The following is a 19,063-nucleotide window of genomic DNA, read 5'->3' on the forward strand; positions in this document are numbered from 1 at the left end:
ACTTTATATTGTTTCATAACCCATCATAGTTCTTGGTAAATTTACCTCTGGAAACAACACTTAACATGAAAAAACCCCTAGGAAAATAAATATACAACTTGCTTCTGCAAAAGATGCAGACCTCCATTACTGCAAAAGAGCAAAGCCAAAAATTGCTATAATTATGTTCATTTTACATTGAAATGGAACGTCAGAATGCTCTAGTGCTCTGTAATAACCCCTATTTGTCATGCTAAAGTGTTAAAGTTAATTTAATATATGTGCAGAAATTTCAAAAAAGCATATTTTTAAGCAAAATAGGAGCACTAGGGATTTTCTGTAGTAAAAGAGAAATAGCAGCAATTTTTACCTTTACTTCCCCCTTATCATCTTGTTTGCACTAATCACAGCAAGAAAAATAAAGTCACTGTTTTGCAAATGTTTATCAAGTTAACACCCCAGAGGGCTGGTGCATTCCTGGTTGCATCATTGTTTAGGAACAGCCCTGCCAAGTGTTCCATCACCACTGGCTCCCAGCAAAGTGCTGGCATTAATGGTCCCACTGCTGTGGCCACATGGCTGCCACATGTGTTTCTCATGCAGGATCTCCAATGTCCAATTTCAACAATATTTCAGTAGAAAACAGAAATATTAACCGGTTGGATAATTTAATTTGAAAATAAAATTATTGACAAGCGTGATTTATTAAGGCGTTAGCATATCTGAGGTCTTCACCAAGCAAAAGAAGTTTTCTTTCTAAGATATGGGCTAGGAATCACACACTAAATTAACATTTATATTTGCAATTAGTTTGGTTTTTAATTGGAGTAGAACTTAGGAAAAGTGCAACAAGGATGTTTCGATGGGTAAATCTGACATCCCAGGTTTGCAAGCCACAGGAATGTATTTAAATGAAACTTCTCTCTCTACATCACAAGAGTTTGATAACTCTTGTCTTTGCTGTAGTGTCCCTGTCTCTTTGGGCAAATTACTTATTTCAAAATTATTAGTATTTATTCAGTGTATCATAGATATTTTATAAAAGAGAAGGTAATGAGGTCAAGGAAATGTGGATAGCTCTAAGGCTGACAGAGGGTCTTACCTGCTCCCTAATTTCTGATGTTTTGCTTTAGTGAGGCAAAAGATTGTTCGCTGTAACTGTCCCTCACCAAGGGTACATCTTGAAGGCACTTACTTCATTACCTTATACAATGGAATCTCTTTTTAAAATCAAAATGTTGGTCAGGAGCCCATAAGCTGTCAGCTGGGGGAACTCATTGTGATGTATTCATGGTCTGTGCATTTCAGGTTTTTGGAAGAGTCATTTTTACCTCTGGGTTCTGTCAGTGGTGGGTAATGAGAGTCTTCTGTTGACTTCAGTGGAGTTTTTGAGAGTGAAGTGATTGCTGGCCTGGGCCCTTGGTTTAATATTGCAGGCCAAATCCTGATACCATTGCCATATTTGTGACAATAATTATGTGAAAATAGGCCATAGATCTGGAATTAGATAATTCACTAAAGATACTCTCAAAAATGATTTCTGTCTTAGATTTACATTCAAGTCTCATTGATTACTGACTTGATCCACTCTGGTTTATCCTGTTGTTATATTTTCCAGCAGTGATGTAAAACTAGAATATTACTGAATTCCTGAGTTCCTAACCTCATATCTATTAGTTCTGGAGCTGATGTACTGCTTTTTAAGGAACTATCTTCTGGGACACAGAGCAGAGAGGCAGGATAGCAAACAGCACAGAATGCTTCCTGCTGCACCAGATTTTTATCTAACACTGAGCAGTGTATGTAATCATTAAGCTGGCTGCATTTTTGTGCTGATTTTACTATTGGGTTTATATTTAAAAATGCTTTTCTGGGAGACTTATTCTCTTGATTCTTCTGCTGTTTTTTTGAATAAACTTGGCTTTCGGTGAGGCTGACAGGCTGGGTGCTGGTGGTTGGGTGTTGCAGGAAGGAGAGGAAGGTGTTCCCTGAATTCTCAGCTGCTGCTGGATCCTTCTCCTGTTTTTTTGCATAAACTTGGCTTTTGGTGGGGCTGATGGGTTGGGTGGCAGGAAGGGAGAGGAAGGTGCTCCTTGAATCCTGAGCTGCTGCTGGATTCTTCTGCTGGCTTTTTTGATAAACTTGGCTTTCGGTGAGGCTGACGGGTTGGGCGCTCGTGGCTGGGCTGCAGGGAGGAAGGTGCTCCCTGAATCCTGAGCTGCTGCTGGATTCTTCCGCTGGATTTTAGAATCAACTTGGCTTTTGGTGAGGCTGATGGGTTGGATGCTCATGGTTGGGTTCCAGGGAAGAGATGAAGGCGCTCCCTGAATCCTGAGTTGTTGCTGGATTCTTCTTTTGGTTTTTTTGAATAAACTTGACTTTTGGTGGGTTTGGGTGCTCGTGGTTGGGTGGCAGGAAGGAGAGGAAGGTGCTCCCTGAGTCCTGACCGGCTGCTGGAGCAGCCCCAGCCCCCAGCTCTGCCTCTGAGCTTCCACCGGCCACCGTCCCACAGAGGGCCCAGGAAGAACCTTTCGGTTCCGTTCCTCACGAGACATGAGCGGGGCGATGAGTCGCGACAGAGGAGCCGATAAAGCGGGGCCGCGGCTCCCTGGCACCGGCGCCGGGGACACGGGCAGGGGCCGGCGGCTGCAGTGCGGGGAGCGGCCGGCAGGTGGCGCCGCAGCTCCGCGCAGGCCGATCCCGATCCCGCCCCGGGCAGCGCCCGCCGCCCTCGCGGCCTTTCTTTCTCAGCAGGGTCGTGCCCCGTTTCCCTATTTTTCCTTTCTTCTTTTTTGTTTTTAAATTTTATTCTTATTTTTGTTGCATAGCTGAAGAGCATCCATTGCACATTTTCCCGTATTATGCCCTTTTAGTCTCCTTTCCTACCAAAATCACCCCAGTGGGAACTGCCATAGACTATATCTGATGAGAAAAAAGCCTTTTTTTGTAATTCTGCTTTAATACATCAGAATGCCTCTATATGCTGAGTTTGACTAAGAGTCTATATTTTTACAGAGTGGTATTTTATTTTCCACGAGAGAATATTTTCAGTTGTGTGATGTAATTTGTAATTTTATATTCTCTTGAAAACCTCGACCTACTGGTAATTTAAAAAGTAATAAATTGTTTGGGAGTTCAAAACTGAATTTTCAGTTTTTTCATAACTTAGTGTGTGAGGCTCCTTACCAGTAGTGAAATGTGCACATGAGGACAGTCTTCCTCATTTGTGATCGTGGCAGATTTAATCTGCATCCTTTCAGGAGCCACTCTTGTGGTGTGTGCCAGGTGTTACACTGCTAGATTTGAAAATGAAAATATGTCATGTTGATGATGTTACAGTTTGCCAAAGAAACGAGTTTAGTGAATGCAAAGGAAAATACTTTTTTTACTGCCCTTAAAAACAACCTTAAGCTGTCTAACCTTAATTGTGGTTAATTGGCCATTACTGCCACTGTCACTCTGCAGTCTGGTAAAGGCTGGTGCCAGAGGAAAGCTGCTTTCTTGGGGAAGTGTAGTGGGACTGCAGAGAAATTAAGGAATGTCCCTGGAAGATGAGTGTGAGCCACAGTCACAGATCAGCACCACTGTGAACCTTATCTGGTGTTGGGGTTTGAGCTGCTGCCTCTCTGCCCTGATGTTTGTGTGGTTTTCAAGAAATAATAGCAAGGTTGCTACCAGGTTTTATGAAGCCCGTGGCTTTTTTGATTCATAGTTAGCAATGGGATTTGTATTTTTGTTCAGGGAGTGGAACAGGGTTCAGTTTTTTTTCAGTAATTACCAGGGCAGAATACTCAGGGCTCCTGAACAAGGAGCCTGAGTTTCTTAATCAAAGAAAATATGCATTTAAAGACAAATGTATATGTTCTCGAATAAAATTGCCTATTTTATTTATGTTCTACCGTTTAAAAAATAAATCTGAGGTAAAAAATATGTTCTGATTTATGAATTAATCTAATAACATCTCTGCTTACTGAAGATTTTATAATATATGTATAATGTTATATGATTATTATGATTATATTACTTTTGTTATATATGTATTATTTGAATCAAAATCCTCTATCTCTGAGAAGATTGAGACATTTATTCTTGCTCTCAAAATAAGCTCTGTAAGACTTGTAATGGGGTTTATTAATGGCTGTTTGTGAATGCTCTTACCAAAGTAAATGAATTCAACTGATGCCTTTCTATACGAGGATGCACATCTTTAATTTGATCAGTCTTGACTGGGAAAGTTACACCTAGAAATCAAAGCCTTTGTGTAATATTTCAGTGCTCACACCAAGATGTGTTGGGGGTTCAGGTGCCTGAGTGAGTTCCCATTTCATCCCTAGAATGTGAACTGTCACCATGTGTTGCATTAAGCTGAAGGACCTGGAGTGTTTGAAGATTCTAGATCAGTATTAAGTCTTTTGTAGCTGTAAATTTTGAGAAAATTTGTTTCTCCTAATATAGAAAACCAGAGAAATCCGAGTGTCAGGGGAAACATTAATGCCCCACTTAAGCAGTGTTAGCCTTTCAGAAGCAGCAAATCTCATTTCTCTCTGGGGAGTCCCGCCTGGAACGTGAGATAACCTACACTTACCCTTGCTTTATTCATTGACTCCATAAAACTCTACAGCTGTAGCTGACAGCAGAATATTTAAATGATTTGAGCAGTGTAAATGCCTCACGTTCATTTAAATAACTGAAGAATTCAATCACTTGAATGCCAATGATTATTCCTATTGGAGTTTACATTTCAAAAAAGACAGCCCATCTGAATCCCTGTGAGAGCATTAAATTGCTGTCTAATTAGAAGTGCAAAATTACATATATTTAAAAGATAATTAAAGGTTTGAAGGCTGTTGAATAACTGGTTGTACATATAAATGAATCACTGAAAATTTGTTAGCAATATGCGAAGCTTTCTTTTATTCTTGCTTTCAGCTTTGAAGTTAGGTATAACTGAGCTCATGGGTTTAAGTCTGGTAGTATTAAGATAAAGGCAGATGTTTTTGATTATTTCTACTTGAACCCCAAATAATTATAAGCAGCTGCCAGTTTTACATAATCCCGAATGATAAATCCCGAGAATGCAAATAAAATCCCAAATAGAGGGGTTGTTTTCTTCAGTGCAGTAAATCACATCCATGTTTCTGTAATAATTGTCTGGTATCCACCTGAGAGCCTGAGCTCAGCTGATGAACTCCTTGGCCAGGCTCAAGGTGTGGGACTTAAAGCTGGTATTTTGTGTTGACTTTTACTTCACTATGTTTATTTCCATATTGCTTTATCATTTTAAGCATTACTGCACTGTTTGAAAAGCAAACACATATTAGGAGAGTGAGTAGACAGAGTTAGTTAATACATGTGGCATAAGAACTATTTTCTTCTATTGTTTTGCTAGAGGGTTCTCCTGTGTACGTGGCACATCTAATAGCTCCTACTTTTTCTCTGCCTGGAAACTTAAAATTAAATTATTCTCTTTTCCCTAGCAAATGACAGGACTCCTGTTTTCAGCTTCTCTTTGCAGTATTTCTGCAAATTTTATAGTGCAGCAATTTTTCACTACCATCTGGCATGGAGAATCAATCCAAAATAACTGGTTTTTACTACCAACCATAACCTAGGAACTTCTGGATTAACATTTTAAATAATAGGCTGGTCATGAAAATCTGTCTTAGGACAGGGAAGTTGTTTTTCCTGTTTTCCTACAAGAATCAATATGTTACCTTTTTTAATATTAAACTAAGAAGGTTTAGTGTGCTTGTGAGGTTTGAAACAAACTTTGTTTTTTGACTGAACAACTATTAGTGTTCTACAGATTCAATGCTAAGTGCAGATCTGTAAGAAATCATTTCAAGTTGCAGACTGGATGGAAACTGAAATTAAAGTATCACAAATGACAAAACAGGACCATGTGAGCAGAGAAAAAAGTATTCCAAACGAAATAAAGAGGTTAAAGGCCGAGAAGCAGTGATTTAGATTAAGATGCTGCTTCACATGTATCCCCAGGCAGAATGTTTTAGAGCTAAGTAGCACATGGAGAATGAAATCTCAGTCACTAGGGTGATGTATTGTCAGGTTACAGGCAGGTGAAGCAGGGAAGGGGATTTTTCACTACTATTGTTGGTTTGTTTGTTGGGGGGTTTTTGTTTTATTTGTTTGTTTGTTTTTAAATCACACTTTCCCCTTGCACAGTGGGAGCAGTGGGACAGAGCAGCAGCTCTTGCTGGGAGGGCTGGTGAAGCTCTTGGATGTTGCACTGACCATGGGAAGTCAGGTCTGAGGCAATTTGCACCCCAAAAGCTGCAGGCTTTGCATGACAGTCAGAGGTAGCCCAGACAATCAATTTAGTGTGCAGTCTGAGAGAAGGGAAGGAGCTGAAAAACTGCCCAGACCAGGGGATTGCAAATAAGACAGTGCTTCCAACCTCTGCCTGTTTATTTAAAAGTGCACGGAAAAGTGTGTAATTTTAGTTAATTGTGCTTTTCCTCTGATATTTGTTAATTCAAGATTTCCTATCAGACTTTGTAGATAAGAATACTTTTATAGGATGGCTTAGGGCAAGTTAGTTATAGAAATAATTATATTGTGCAGAACTTTATTATGTAGAATTCAATCTCAGCAAAATATATTTCCATATTTTCACTTGTCTCCTCTATACAAAAGAAAAAGGGGTCATTCTCAAAGGCTGATGAGATTAATACACCTGATGAGATTAATACATTATCCAAATTTTGTATTGCTAATTCCAAAAGGTGAAACTTCATTGAATGATGCTATGTTTTAAAATTGGAGGAGTTTTTTCAGTACCTAATTCCTTACTTCTGTACTCATTAGTAATGTGGCAATGGAGAGGTATTCCTTGAAATTATTTTACCTCTCTAGGTTTTGGTTGGTTTTTAGTAGGTGCTTTTCTTATGGATGATTTCACATGGCGGCTTAGAAAGTTCATTAAAGTCTGGTGATGCTTCCAAGGCTGCTATCACAGCAATTTCCTCTCTCCCACCTCCCCATTATCCAGATGGGGCACGTCTGAGAAATTCCAATCACCTTAGACCCAAGATTGCGGCTGTTAAGATGTAGCTCGCTCTGTCCTCGATCACATTGCTACATTCTGACTCTATAAACACGTGGCTGGTCATACTCAAGGCAGATGGTTTGGGACTGCTTGTGTTAAAGAAAAAAAAAAGAAAATCAAAGCAAAGAGTTTAATAATGGCACATGTAAATGGTTGTGTACAGGGTGGTGAAAAAGTGGTTCAGTCTTTAGCAACACATGTCACACGTTGTTTGAGTCATCCAATGCTGTAAGGGCTGGCCCAGTCTCAAACAAAAGATACTGAGTAAGATAGGATAAAGCTCATTCTAATGGAAAAACCAAATAATGGGTTTTTCTCACAAACAATAAGTTAGAACCATGCTGTAGTTTTGAGCAGACCAAAAGTTTCTTCTTTTGCAGACCAGATATTTAACACTTTTCAGTATCTTTTTTTCCCTCCCCAGGGTTAACTGCTATATAATATCACCTCATATTTTACATAAGCCAAAGATTAGCAGCACACATTTTAAATCTAGCTCTTTTTCTGCTGTACTTAAATCAGAGTAATTTGGTAGAATTCCTAGTTTCTATCTTTCCCAATGGGTCCCTTAATGATTTTTTTTCAATGCTTTATGGTAATCTTGCAGATGGGTTTGGCTTCAGGCTTAAATCAGCATTTTATACTTTACCCAGGAGCCCCAGAGATAAAAGGTTAGATTAGGTTTGCTACCAGAGAAGAAGATATAGATGAATGCTATTTTTAAAACCTGGGGAATTGCTTCAGTGTCCATGAATAACTTTTACTAAGAAATTAGTTAAGCAATAAAACCAGAAAGAAGCTAGAGGAGAATGGACATGTCAGCATTACTTTTATGAAGTATTTTATATCTGATATGCTTGCATTGGTGTTTGATGCCCTGTTTACATAAGCATAATATAAATTTACTGCTGGGAATAAGGTGATATTTTCATGAAGATTATTAGTTCCTGTCTGAAATGCATTTAAGTGCACTTACAATTCCTTTGAATGCTTTTAGCACTAACTCTTGCTTGACCATTGGGATTTTGGCTTTGTGTCTACTTTTGTGAATTTTTAAGACATGAATGCTTCTGATTCTTTTCTGCAGAACTTTGGATGTTTTATGCAGATCTTTATTTGTTTGCTTTTAGTTTTTGCTCTCTGGGTGCAAGGTGTGGAGTCCATATGATTAAAATAAATATAAGCCCCATAATATGATGCTAATGGTTTACCTTGGGTTTGAAGCCTGCTTCTGCTGTCAGACACACAAGATCCAGTTTTCTTGTCCTAAATAAGGGTCTGCATTCTCTGTCTGAGAATGCAGTATAGCCCAGGAGCTCTTCAACATCTGTGAGGGAGGATGTAATTAAACACTGGAATCAGTACAGGAGCTGTTTGCTCTACTCAGATGATCCCAGCTCATGTCTGTGTAACACTGTTCAGCCCTCAGTATTTCAGAGCTTGACTGTAACCATTTCTATTCTAGAATGACTGAATCAGATCAAAGATTTATTTGGTTAATCGGTGTAGCCACAGAGAATAGATGTAGTTACTCCCTGTGAAGATTAAAGATAATATTGATATAACTGCAGCCATAGTGAAAGACTTGAAAAATCCCAGCTAGAGAAATCAAGCCCTAGTAATGAATGGGATGTTATCCTCTCACATGTTATTCTTGTGAGATTTAATTATATTGGCTGCAAATTTTGTACTTCAGTATTTGGGTATAGTTATCTCTCTGGCTATCAGGGCTGTGACAGAGCAAAAATTAATTGTAGGACTGAGCTGCCTGAATTCCAAGTCTGAAGTATGAGCACATGCTAAAAGCAGAAGTTCTTTACATCTCTTTACCCATCTGTTGAATAGCAGCAGACAAGAAGTAGACAACCTTGTTACAAGAACAGCGGGTGTCGGCAGAGGGGTAGGAAAGCACATGAAAATTCTTTTCAATTGCATCTGCATCCCTTCTCAGGACTTCCACCAACAGAGTTACTGGGATGTTTTTTATGCAAAAGAATAAGAATTTGCTCGGGATTTTATCCCACAGAATTTCCTAAAAGAACAGTCTGTAAGAAATTTCCTAAAAGTCTGTAAGAAAAACTGGAGTATCCAATTTTTTATGAGCAAAAATTAAAGAAGCTCAGTGAAGCCCATGCTGGGAGAAACTTTGCAGTGCTACATCTCAAAATCTCTTTGTGTTAATATGCTGTACTTGATATTTTTAAAATTTTTCTGTTTAGGAAGATTTTTGTTGTTCCTATTTTTAAGTATTGTGGTCTACAAATGCAACTATGGGATTTATATGAGAACTTTTAATTCAGAGAGGAAAAAGGATGGGAACAACCTTCTTAAAGCTCAGAGAGCAAGGCTTTTCCCTTGGTCTCTGTGTAATCTGCAGAACGTGGTTGAAAGTGCCTGCACTGCTGGCTGTGGTGATGAATTGCTTGTCTCAAACACTGACAGGTTTGGTTTATGGTGTAGCTGCTCCTGGCCTGAGGGAGGAGAATCAACCATATATATTGCCTTACAGGTACAGTTTCAATCCTTCTGTGGTGCTGCTGAGGAGTCACAAAAGCAATCTGGGGATATTTCACACATCACAATGTCTCCTGTCATACCTCATAAAAAGACTTGTGGTTTCTCATGATAAAATACCAGATTTCACATTATGCCAATCCTCTCCCAAATTTACTCTTTTTTTCAAATGTAGTCTCCTAATTTTACTTATCCAGTCAGATTCTTTATTCTTCCTAAGTACTTCTTTCTTCCCCTGGGCCAGGTTTGTGTGGTTGCACTAAGAGGCTGATTTTGAGCGTTCAGCAGAGGGCAGAATTTCCCACGTTATAAACACCTCGGTGTCAAATTAATTTGTCACGAGAATGTTTATTTTAAATGTGCCATTTACAGCGTAACAGTGAGGAGTGATAAAACCCCCTACATTATCATTATTACTGTGTTACTTTTCCCCATGAAGTTGTAGATAAAATGAAATATCAGCAAATGCTACCACCATACTTCCCAAAGACTTGCATCTTATCTTGTTTGAAGTGAAATGGGTAAACATTTTGTTGATAAGATTACAGTAAATATAACTTCCTGTACAGCTGAAAGAGCCAGTTGGAGATATTTAACATAAACTTCAAGATCCAAGGCCTCGTGTATTTTCCATCTGGGGAGAAGAACATACAACAGCTGAGTTTGTCCCCCCTGTGTGTCCATCAAGAAAAGCTCTGCATCATGGCAAGAGATGATGCAAATAATCATGAGTTTTAGGTTATTCTTTCACAGGGAGCATTTATGCAGCAGTATGGTGCACTTTGTGTGAATCGAGCTACCTACTGCTAAATGTGTTGCAGACCATCAGCATGCATTTAGAATTTTTTAAAAACTTCTAATGTGAAATTCTTTGTGCAACTAAAATATGTGCTAACTATTCCACCTTTTTTGTACCAGTATGAAGAGGGGAAGAAACGAAGAAAGCCCAACTACAGCAGTGTGGATCTTTCTGAGGTGGAGTGGGAAGACAGAGATGATGTGGTAAGTGATGGGTTTTAAAACCCTGTCAGAAGATATTGTTCCATCCCACTACTGTACCTGGAAACTGTTTAAGTAGTCATTAGAGAGGCCACCTGGCTGCTCTCTGGAAGGGAACGACAATAGACCCTTTTATTTAATTCAGAATTTTATAACTGTTTTGCATTGCTTCTTCCTAATGTATGCATACATCACAAACACAGACTCTTTGTATTTTTGGTAAAACTCATCACCCTTGCAGTCTCCCTGCATCCCGTTGTGTATTTGTGCTGGATAGCAAATATAGCACCAGAAACAGGAATAGAATGTCTCCTCAGGGCTGGCCCAGACAACTGATGAAACTCAGAAATTAGCTGAACTTCTTTCCATGAGATCCTTTTTTCCTTAATGGAAGTAATGGGAGGTTTTTACTTACTGTACAAAGTCAAAAACATCAGATGAATAAACAAAATTGAATTCTTTGACTTATGTGCAGAGCAGAGTTTCACTCCAAACTCTAATTTCAGACACATGGGTAGCTGCAGGAGCAGGAGTTGTGTGTCTATCACACAATGCTTTCCATTAACCTAATTTTTCAGTGCTCCATCTACTCTGTAGTTTGCTCTTTATCTTATTCTTTCTTACCTTTCAGGCTTAGCCTTTTCTGCAGTACTGTATCAAAAGCTTTCCTTATGTCCATGGCTTAACCTTTGCCTGTTCCTTCTGTCACTTCCTCAATAAATCTGATTTGTTAGGCAGGATTCGTTTTGTGTGAATCTGTGCTGACTGTCCCTAATTAAATCGTAACTTTCCAGGTGTTCACCTTTCTGTCCCGTAATTTAGTTTTTCCCATAAGGTCCCTCCTGCCAAAGTCACGACTGCATGTCTGTATTTTTCATAGATGTCTCCTGGATCCCTTCTCAAATGTCAGTGCTGTGCTAGCTCCTCTCAAGTCCCTCGTACCTCTGCTTTTCCAGAGAGGCTTGAATACATCCACTGAAGGTTCCCATATTTACTGTGTCATGTCCTTCCGAAATCTGGGATGGATCACGTACAGCAGCCCCTGGAGTCTTGTCAGTCTTCAGATGTCCTAATTTCTTGATCTCTGTTCTGACAGAAGTCTGTATTTTCTTTCTCCCTTACAAAATATATATCTTGCATTCCCTGCTCTCTCCACCCCCTTGGTGAATAGTGGAGCAGTTCATCTGTGTTTCAGGCAAGGTCTGTTTCACCAGGTGATAGATTGTCCTCAGCCTCTCCTCAGAGGCCACTTCACTTCCTAAGCTGGAGTTTTGTGTTGGAGTGCACACACAAACTTTTTCAACGTTTTTATGGCTTTGTGTCATTTTCTATGCACACACTATTTAAGGTTTCCTCATAAGATTTTCATATATTGTAGCAGCCTTCTGCAATCTTGGAAATCTCATTGGTCTCATGTTTTATGCCCTGCTTTTTCTCTTAACTTTGATCCTTTATTATTCAACCAGTTTCTCTGCTGATGACCTTTAAAATCTCCTCTGTCCTTTCAAATGTTATTGTTGTAGTTACATACAGATTTTAAACCTTCATGATTTTTCTTACTGTTATTTCTCCTTGGTTTGTTTTCTTTTTTCCTTCATATTTCTTCCATTACTTCCTCTGCTAAATTTTCCATTTTTTAATTATATCTCAGTAGAAGTTCAGTGATTCAGATAATGGGACATTGAGCAATTTCTGTGATATTGAAAGTCAATTTTTATTTATAATTGAGATTCTACCTGAGTACACATGAAAGTCCAGATTCAGTTTTCTCTGATTGAGACCCCTAAACTCCATCACTTTTTCTGAAAATTTCGTAAAAAATTGAGCTTTGTCTTATCTGAAGGCTGCAAAAATTTTATTTCTTATTTTTTAAAAAATATATACATACATTAAATCTGAATATTTATTTGACCTATAAAATATGTTTCTTAAAAATGAATTTTTAATTGTGACACAGAAACAAGCTACACATGGCTATGCTTCACCCAAGGCCTTGGATTTGATCTTCTTGATTTTTTCCAAGCTTGAGTAGTAAAGCATTGTTTATTCAACTGCAGAGGCAAAGAATTCATGTATTCATATAGCTGCTTTTAATAACATAGACTACTGCTGGTATATTTTTCTCCCATGAAACACTTACGTAGAAGCTGATTAAGACATTTTCTTACTTTTTGCCACATTAATTTCATGGTTACATAGTTTTCCAAGAATATAGAATGATCTCATACTGCAGCAGTGAAACTGAGTTGTTAGCAATTGATTGAAAGATATTTTGTTGAAGGAGCAATAATGCTTATTACTCTGAAAGGTGAAGACTGGGTTTTCTTCAGTGATCCAATGAGGAAAAGGTGGCCAAACTAAGGTTAGAATTTTTTTCACTGTGAAATATTGTTGTCATAAATATATCAGCTCATTTTCCAGTTTAACAATACCTGCTATCTTGCTGTTAAGGTATTTTATTAGAAACAGAGATTTTAGCATGAGCTTGTTAACAGTGTCTTCCAGCAAGGTCTGCAAATATACAGTACCAAAGAGGAGAAGTTTCAATGTGGATAGAAACCTTTTTCTCATTAACTCACCTAAAATTCTTCTGTTGTAATTTCTAGCTGAATGAAATAATTTTTTTCCAAAAAAAAAAAAAAAAGAACATGAATGGATGTTTTGGGGCTTGAAGCCAGCTGAGGCAGTGCTTATTTTATGCATTTGAGGAGGGAGATGAAACTGCAGAAGAGCTGAGAAACCAGATTACAAAGCCAAGAAATGCAATCACAGCAAGCAGGGGAAAAAAAAAAAAGAAGAGTAAAACTCTAAATCCCACATGCAGACTTGATCTTAAACACTACTGAGAGTTTGGAGATCCTTTTAGTAAATCTATGACTTGCCTGAGGCTTGTGGGAGGAATGGGTCTTAGGCACCAATAGGAGAAAAATGAAAACCATGTTAAAGATAAATGGAACTGTTCTGTAAATGTTAGAAAGTAGATGGTTAATTAAGACCAGCTCTCCAAGTCCAAAACCACAAAACTTAAAATAGGAAACTATTTCCAGAATTGCCTATTATGTATTGTTAAAAAAAATCTACAGTAAAATATATGCTTTATTATATATATGCCTCCAGCTAAAAATTATTCTTTTACACTCACTGACAGAGGAGTAAGACTGTTAATTCAAATCTAGATGCCCTAGAATTAAATTTAAAGAGCTGCAAAGTTTGCAGTTTTTGATAGGTCAGCCATGCTCAACTTGTTTGTGAGAATAAAACTAGATATTTCACTGGCAAGTTTGGCGATTCTCTTTCCCCTCCATACTAACTCAGCCTGCAGTGCACATTGACATTTGTCTTCACAATTTCTCTTTAAAACTCAACTGAATTGCTCAATCTGGCATGAGGTGCTGTAGAACAGGAGATATTTATTCAGCAGGAACATGATGTCCAAAATTATGTTTAGAGAGATATGCAATAGAAGAGACATAAAAATGCTCATTTTGCCAATATTTTCCTGCATTTTAAATGCTAAATTGATTTGTAATGGTGGAATTTTCAAATTGTAATGAAAATTACAGCTGTGAAATATCTATAGGTGCTTTTTCCCACAAAAAAGCAAAATAACTCAAGTCTTCCATTAGTAAATCTAAGAATGTTCAAATTAAATATTTCCATTTATGGATGGTGTAACTGTTAAGCAGCAACTTTTTTATTTCTTCCCTGAAGTGAACTGATGAATATGCAAATTCAAAACCCGAAGGCTGAGGATTTGAGGATTTCTCAAAACACCTGTCTTGTCTTTCCTCAGTTTTAGCCCAGAGACCCTGTCCTCATCCTTGGGGACACTGATGGTCATTTTGGCTTACAGGCCTGGGGGATGGTTGTTGGGCTTTTTAAATCTTCTTTTCACCATCATGGCACATTCATCTGTGAGAGAGGTTGTGTGTCCTTTGGGAGGAAGGCAGGGAGCCCCAAGGTGTGCAAAGGGCAGAGTTTTTAGGGATGATAGACCAGGGACTTAGCAGCTCCCAGGTTTGGGAGCCTGTAGCTCATGTAGAAAGAAAAAGTTACAGGAAAAGAGGGTGTATTTGTAGTGGTGATCTGAAAAATAACAGATTTAACTTGCAGAGCAGCAGCTAAATCATTGAGTATAAAGCCTTTTCCATTTGTTTTCTGTTTTCCCTAGCTTCTCTGATTTTTTGGCTTATAAAGCAATGAAACACATTTTTGAAGGGGGTTTAAAACGTCTTTTGGAAGACGTGGAGAGGTCCAGGCGAATTGTTAAAGCTGTGACTGGCCTAGGCCTTCCACTACAGAGCTAAAATTTAATACCTTTCAAGGGGTGCCTGGACACCAATGGACAACCAGAGGGAATTGAGAAGCACTTTGGCTGTGTGCTCCCCCTGGATCATGTTACTGATCCAATGGGCTGCCATTCTGGTTTTCATGGCCTAGTGCTAATTTTTGATGCAGTTAGGATAAAGATTCTGGTGCTCATTAAGGATGCAGCCCAACATAGATTCTTAAGCAGAATAAATAGTGTAAGATAAGGAGTTTTATCTTTTTTTATTTTCTTGTTATCTGTATCATTGTTGATGTATTTAAACACTGGGCCCTGGTCTAACCAGCTAAATCCAGCTAGGAATCTAGTCCTTGCTTTGCCATGCAGTAAATACAGAATAATAGTCACACTGTTCATACCAAATAAAATCCAGATTGCTACACGAAAAAGGTATTTTAACATGAAGGATGTACCTCCTATCTTATATACTTTAGCTTGAAATAGTATGGCAGGAGACTTGGTCTATACAGTCACTAATAAAATCTGTAAATAGGTTCTCCAGTGTGTAGGAGAATTATTGGAAATGAAGGAATGAAAAAAATTGAGTGCTACTTAGGCCAGATGAATGTACTGGAGAGCTCAGAGTTTAAAGGATTACAGCAAAAGTAAATAAAGGAATTGACACACAGTTCCTTCATTTCAGCTTCGAAATGCAATGGTGAACCGGAAAACAGGAAAATTCTCCATGGAAGTGAAGAAGACAGTGGACAAAGGGGTAAAATATCTATAATAGTATTCCAACTAAATGTAAAGCAAGCAGATAATTTTAAAATTATTTTTAAGGTTGCTATAAATATGGCTCCCTGCAATATATTTTTTTTTCACTCTCTGAATGTAAACTTTGCTTCTAATTCTGTCAGTGACTAACCACTTGATCTTTTATACATTTCTTACAGCAAACTAACTTCTTCCCCTCTCTCCTTCTGACTTTCTTGTTGTGAATCTAGAAGCGGGTCCTGGTGATGACAAATGACTACTATTATACAGACATCAAGGGTACTCCATTCAGGTAGAGCTGGCCATAATAAATGGACGTTTCACCCAACTCATTGGATTTGTGCTTATACAGACCTTGTGAACTCATTAAAAGCTCATCAGCAAAGGCTGACAATGAAATATCCCTGGACAATGCTGAAAATAGCAAGGAAAAGGAGCCTACCAGCATTCCTTTCAGCTTTTCCAGGGATGGAAAGTTTGTGCAAGCTCGCACAGGCAAACTCCCAGTGTTTGTCATGGCTTACGTTTCATTGAAAAAATATTCAGTTGAGGTTTACATTGAACAAAAGGCTTTCGCAAGTACTTGGAGAGCTATAAATACTATAATCCATTTAAGTAACTACATCTTGAGCCCCATTTTATTATTTTTTTCCACAACAAGAATGTAATGTAAAATGAGATAGCATTTCACTTCCAATTTGAGGTTTGGATGTTTTTTCTCTGAACGACCTTCAGTGGATTTCTATAACTAAAACCAAGTAAGCTGGTAATTTGTGCATGTATTTTAGGAGGGAAAAATAAAAGGAAAGGAAGAACAGGTAGTCACTTCAAAAATGCTCATATTTGAACTAGAAATAATCCCCTATCAAAAGAGCCCTAACTGTACTTTGCACTTGAGGCAGGAGTTTGGCAGTTGTGATACTCAACTGAAATTTTCTTCAATGGAAGAGTTTCAGATGACTTGAGCTACATTACCACACAGAGAAACTAGAGGCACATTCCTCTGACCTCTAATGCATGTTGAAATTTACTGATGGGTGATAATACTCAGTGAGTTTTTTGTTTTGTTTTCATGTTGTGGAGTTTTTTTTCTGATTGCTGTTTGTTTTTCTTTTTTGTTTGTTTTTCTTTGGCACTGGCACTCTTGCACTATTAGGTAAACAGAAATCAGGCTATTTACATGCATGTAGTGTGAGTTATGGTGCTAAGGACAGAAATATAGTTAGGAAAATTCCTTTTTCAACATGGTATGTATCTAGTTTTGGATTGTTGTGTAGATTTGGGACACACTGCAGTGTCAAAGATTAGTGTTCAGCCCTTTCCCAGACTGAGCTGTTGATTGCAGCTTGTGTGCTCTTGGATTTGGTGCCTTTCCATGTACTTCAAGTACTAGCCCATGCATTTACAGTCTTGCTGATTACTGCAGATTCCTAGCTCAGGATAATCCCCTTCAATGAATGAATGAATGCCAGAAGGTATTCTGTGTTTGTGTTCAATAGCAAGAGGCATGGGATCCCCCAGCCACTTCATTAAATTTGGATGTTTTAAATGGTAGACTGAAAACCAGACCAAAACACAGTGTGTAACTGTTGAGAATTTATGAAGCTGAAGTCAGTACAAAAGAGCTATGCTAGCTAAAAATATGAAACACAGAAAAATTAGTCCAGGAGGAGTCATGATGCTGTTGTCACATTTGAAATTCTTTTCCTGTCAGTAGCACCATCAATTCCCACACTTCTGTAGTTTCTCAACAGTTTCATCTGATTTACAAAAAATTGTCTCCCTCATTGTGAGGCCATGGTCATGTTCAAGGCTCAGCTGAAGAAATCACATGCTGGGTGAACAGCAGTGAGCTTAGAGGGGCTCATTTATTAGTTTGCCAGGGAATAATGGTTTACTGCACCTCTAAGCACACATAAATACAGCCAATTGTTGCAGGCACATCAGAACTGAGACATCATTGAAGCAACTAATTGAACAATAAATATAATTGGTGAGGGTTTGGAAACAAGCAGTTTTAAGTTAATCATAGTACATGAGCTGGAAATGTTAAAAATGAAAATAGGTCTGAATGTCTGCTATTGTTTGTCTCACAGATTTCAAGGTCTGCTTTATTTCTCTGCACAGTTTAGGTGTGGCTCTCTCTAGAGGACATGGAAAATACTTCTTCAGAGGGAATGTAACTGTAGAAGAAGGTGAGGTACCTACCTTCTCATGTGGCTTACACAGTAGTTTTATTGTTAATTTGGTAGTTCCTTGTCTGCAGATTCCATAAGGGCATTAGATTTTTTTTTCTTTAAAGATCTTTTACTTCACATGGATTTAGTCATAGTCAGACTGTTTGTGAGCCTTCTATAGATGTGATCATTTTCCATCCTCTTCTCAGTATTTCAGAGAACAACTCATAGCCCAGTGTTAATTACTTGAGGTGTTTTCTGAATGAAGTAACCACTAAGAGCACTGTAATGGCTGTTGGTTTTGTTCACAGACTGTACATTGTGAAATCTTTCAGAGCTATAACTGGTATGTGCATTAGCTACAAGGATTTGCATGTTTGTAATAGTAGTAGAAGTACCCAGGGAAAGAACTGTTCCTTGGTTTTGCTTTTTGATAAGTCCCCAACTAAATAAGTGGAGGAGTCAACTGTGAGTCATAAAGTTGTTTGGCAAGAAGGTTTCTGAAGATGAAGGAAGAGTGGAGGCATTTCAGAATGTTGAAGGAAAGGTTGAAAATTTTAGAAGCTGCTGAGCAGAAAGTGTTTCAAATAGGAATGCTTTCAGATTTTATGCTGAAGTCTCTATTTCCAACTCTTCTTGTTTTGTCAGTGTTGTTAAACAAGACAGCTAATTTCTTCAAGTCATTGTTCTTTGGCTGTATTTTGGGACATGAATATGTTCTTCTCAGGAGAGATATGAAAAGAAGTGCCTTGAGGTTTGAGTATCTGCACAGCAGCTACAAAGGGGCACAACAGGAGACTTGGAGCTACTCCCTCCCCAGACTGTTCCCAACATCCCTGTCACAGATGTTCTTTAATCCAGCCACACATCTCAGGCAGTCTGAGTCCCAGATGCACCCCCAGCAGTGTTAACAGAACCATAGCAGTTCCCACTCTTATCTTCACTGATTCTCTCTCACTTCATTTCACTCTCCTCCCCCGGGACCACAGTTTTAGCTCCAGTTTTGGCTTCCCTGCCCTCCTTAGTCATGGTTGCTCTGTCCTTGTTCATTGTGTACTCCAGGGGGTTAGACCCAGATGCTGCCTTCTGAACCCGATTTGCTTATTGTCTATTGATAAGTGGTTTAAGAGTTTTTAAAATTGCCAAAGTACATTTTTATTGTGCTATATAACTAATGATATGGTTCTTATTTACAAGCATATGTGTGACCTGTTAGTACAAAAAACCTTTTCTGAACAATCCCATAAATTGCTGTTTGTGTTCATAGGCTGTGTGCTTAGGTTT

The 19,063-nt window shown here is 38.4% G+C and overlaps 1 protein-coding gene across 5 annotated transcripts in view; it reads left to right on the forward strand.

The window, feature by feature from the left end:
* The window catches only part of CACNA2D3 (calcium voltage-gated channel auxiliary subunit alpha2delta 3), a 388,669-nt gene that overhangs the window by 284,116 nt on the left and 85,490 nt on the right, over window positions 1-19,063 (forward strand). For all 5 annotated transcript variants that reach the window (XR_004981053.2, XM_036390972.2, XM_036390973.2 and 2 more), the window contains 4 exons: window positions 10,478-10,561; window positions 15,529-15,600; window positions 15,833-15,894; window positions 17,730-17,797. Coding sequence is in view for 4 of the 5 variants with exons in the window: in XM_036390972.2 (XP_036246865.1) it covers window positions 10,478-10,561; window positions 15,529-15,600; window positions 15,833-15,894; window positions 17,730-17,797 (286 nt within the window). In the remaining variant the exon portion in view is untranslated. The remainder of the gene's footprint in view (window positions 1-10,477; window positions 10,562-15,528; window positions 15,601-15,832; window positions 15,895-17,729; window positions 17,798-19,063) is intronic.

The sequence above is a fragment of the Molothrus ater genome, chromosome 11 (assembly GCF_012460135.2).
Source record: "Molothrus ater isolate BHLD 08-10-18 breed brown headed cowbird chromosome 11, BPBGC_Mater_1.1, whole genome shotgun sequence".
Taxonomy (NCBI): Eukaryota; Metazoa; Chordata; class Aves; order Passeriformes; family Icteridae; genus Molothrus; species Molothrus ater.